This window comes from Austrofundulus limnaeus, unplaced genomic scaffold (genome assembly GCF_001266775.1).
Source record: "Austrofundulus limnaeus strain Quisiro unplaced genomic scaffold, Austrofundulus_limnaeus-1.0 Scaffold3, whole genome shotgun sequence".
Taxonomy (NCBI): Eukaryota; Metazoa; Chordata; class Actinopteri; order Cyprinodontiformes; family Rivulidae; genus Austrofundulus; species Austrofundulus limnaeus.
Window position 1 is genome coordinate 8,581,239 of NW_013952405.1, and position 3,251 is coordinate 8,584,489.

Consider the following 3,251-nt stretch of genomic DNA (forward strand, 5'->3'; position numbering starts at 1 on the left):
TTACCGACATCTGGTGAAAATTTCATGTCATTAGCACCTCTAGTAATATATTTACTGAGAAAAATGTTGACGTGTTCAATACTTATTTTACCCGCTGTATGAGTGTGACTCTTCTTACCTTGGGAAGTTTTGGAAACACTGAAATCTGATATTCCAGCAGAGGAGGTGTCAGAATAGTTCTCGTCTTGTATAGGCAAGCTCTCGTCCTTCAAGAGGGTTTTTTTTAACGTTAAGTGTATCATTTTTTTTCTGTGTCTTTATGTTGCCATTAGTTTCAAGGTGAACACTTATGACTACCGGATCACTCATTTGGGCAGTTGCTCAGTAATTGCTTTGTTTTTTCAWAGAAATTCACTTTTTTGCTATCATTTCATGCTGATCTAAAACTGTCTGAAGAAGGAAGAGCTCTGTTTTCTGCTTCTAAGTCGTCATTGACACAAGAGGAGGTTATTCTTGTGAATCACGCTTGTTTGCATGCATGACTGTTCTTCCGTGAGTCATGTTTGTTTGTTTTCATGCCTTTCTAGGAAAGTAACATGAGTGTATGCTTGGATAAATATATCACATGAAGCTTGTTTTAAATTTAGCCTAACCTAAAACTGACCTGTTGTGCTTTATTTATTTATATTTTTTTTCCACTGAACTCTGCTGCTTTCAGGCCCCCCCTCCCTGTGGGCTGAATTCATGAACGTGCTCAGTGCGTAGTCCGAGGGGATGGGAAGTGGAGTCCGGGAACAACGAGCATCGCTGACGCAGGGAGAGGTGTTGTCGCTGGCGTCTTCCAGCCAGTCAGAGGAGAAATATAAGGTTAGATCTCACATTTCCTCTTTCCTTCAGCACTTAAAGAATGGAGAATGGATATTATTATTATTCTTCAAGATTCAATTAGTTTAATTGTCAATGCTTAATACGTGCAAAACTTACAGAGAATTGAAATTGCGTTACTCTCTTTCCCAGTTACAACATTAAACAAGTAATCAACAGAAATTGCACAATCCAATAACATTGTAAATAAACAAAAAAGTGGCAGCAAATGTGTAATACAATATGGACACAGATACAGATGAATTTGTGACATCAACACAAAAATAACAAGAAATGGAGGGGTACTCAGTAGTGCAAAAATAAAGATCTTTATACAAGAAAAAGTTGAATATTGCAATTAGTGGAATAGAAGCTTAATGCTGGTAAAAGTAAAGTGAAGGATGCATATGAGTGTAAAAGTGGTGAATGCATACAATTTTCACAGTTGAGGGAGGGGGGTGGGGGAGGGTATGGCGGTAGTACGTTTCCCCACCCGCCCTTAACAATTATTATATATCATAAATAAATTGTCACGGTAGCTCGCTGGTCAGTGCTGCACTCTTAATCCTGAGGCTGCAGGATCAAGCTCAGGTTACATCAGCAAGGAAATGTAGTCACATTCACGCTGCACTATATGTAATTTGTAGGGCTGCAACGATACAGGAAATTCACGGTTCGGTTCGATACTTTAGTCTCACGGTTCAATATTTTTTCGATACAAAAAAGAGAATTTTCCATGCCCCTTTTAACTTGTGATTTATTTATATTAATTATGAACATTTGTTTAACCTCAAATGTAAAGTTTTTTAATTGAATGTTGCTGAAACAGCAAGTTTCTCAGTGGATCTGCGCTCAAAAGTGCAGCCTAGGTGTAGTAGTCGAACACAGATCCACTGATCCTTTAACACAGAGCATCTTCAGAAGACATGTTGATAAAGTAAATTTTAAAAATCTGTATTGTTCGATACGGTTCGATACGGGTACATGTATTGTTGCACCCCTAGTAATTTGATATGTATTCAAATTTTAAAAAGTTATTTTTTAATCTTATATTTAGATTTTCAGCATTTTCAAAAATGTCAGCTGTTTCAGTGTATTTTTATTCTTATGTTTTGTTATTTTTAATGGTTGTTTAGTAAAACTAAGCATTCTCCTTCCCTTCGTGGAGATTTTGGCTCATTTAATGACATTTGCTCCTTTTCGTAACGACGATCCTTTTGTGACTTAATGATCAGCGTTCTCAAAAACAATTTTGTTCATAGAAGGAGAATTACAGTAATCACTCTGTTGCTGCCGGTGACCCCTAAAACTGATTTCTCTGTGACTGCTGCAGGGCATGAAGCGCACTCATTCCGTCCTCGATTCACTTTTCTCGGGGGCTTTAGCTGGAGCTGTGGCCAAGACGGCTGTCGCCCCGTTGGACAGAACTAAAATCATCTTCCAAGGTAAGCAGGACGCTTTGCTCTCCGGTTGCCAGAGACCTAAATGACAGGATTATGTCCATTATGTTCTTGGAGAATAACTGAACTGATGCTCTTTTTTAGTGTCCTCAGCCAGATTCTCTGCCAAGGTGAGCTTCAATTGCTGCTTTTCCTAAACATAAATTTATAGCTGCAGTTAACGTTAGCAACGGATTCTGTTCAGCATAAAATAAATAGTTAAAAGTCACAAAAAGTACCCAGATACAGATATTTAATGAGTTCCCTGCATTCCAGGAAGCTTACAGGCTGATCTACCGCACCTACCTGAAGGATGGTTTCTTCAGTTTGTGGAGGGGGAACTCTGCCACCATGGTGCGCGTCATCCCGTACGCCGCCATCCAGTTCTGTGCACATGAGCAGTACAAGAGGCTGCTGGGAGGATATTACGGCTTTCAGGGGGAGTGAGTCGAGTCTTTTAACTCATTTCTGAACTTGTCTTTCATGTAATAAAGAAAAGGACTGACACAGATCTGTTTGGTGCAGAGCTCTGCCTCCAGTTCCAAGGTTGCTGGCTGGGTCCATGGCAGGAACCACCGCCGCCATGCTGACCTATCCTCTGGACATGGTGCGGGCGAGGATGGCTGTAACGCCAAAGGAAATGTAAGGCTCTTTTTTAACTTAAAGATGTTTTTGTGATCAGAACTCTACTGAAAAACAGGATCTAAAGTGAAGACAAATATAATGCAGAGTTTTTGATCGATGTCACAAACTTATTTTGTATTGTTTTGTTTAGGTACAGTAACATTCTGCATGTTTTTGTGCGGATCTCTCGAGAAGAGGGCTTGAAGACGTTGTATCGAGGTTTCACCCCAACCATCCTCGGCGTCGTCCCGTACGCTGGCCTCAGCTTTTTTACTTACGAAACGTTAAAGAAGTTGCACGCAGGTACCACATGTTCAACCCTTTTTGCTTTTACACACACAGACACACACACACACACACACACACACACACACACACACACAC

General features: G+C 40.2%; 1 protein-coding gene across 1 annotated transcript in view; it reads left to right on the plus strand.

The window, feature by feature from the left end:
• LOC106526726 (mitochondrial coenzyme A transporter SLC25A42) overlaps positions 1-2,889 on the plus strand; it is a 5,953-nt gene extending 3,064 nt beyond the window's left edge. Inside the window, exons 2-6 of the mRNA XM_014021401.1 lie at positions 659-807; positions 2,138-2,249; positions 2,349-2,374; positions 2,520-2,686; positions 2,769-2,889. Of these exons, the coding sequence (XP_013876855.1) occupies positions 715-807; positions 2,138-2,249; positions 2,349-2,374; positions 2,520-2,686; positions 2,769-2,889 (519 nt within the window). The 5' untranslated portion in view covers positions 659-714. The remainder of the gene's footprint in view (positions 1-658; positions 808-2,137; positions 2,250-2,348; positions 2,375-2,519; positions 2,687-2,768) is intronic.
• Positions 2,890-3,251: the final 362 nt, after the last annotated feature.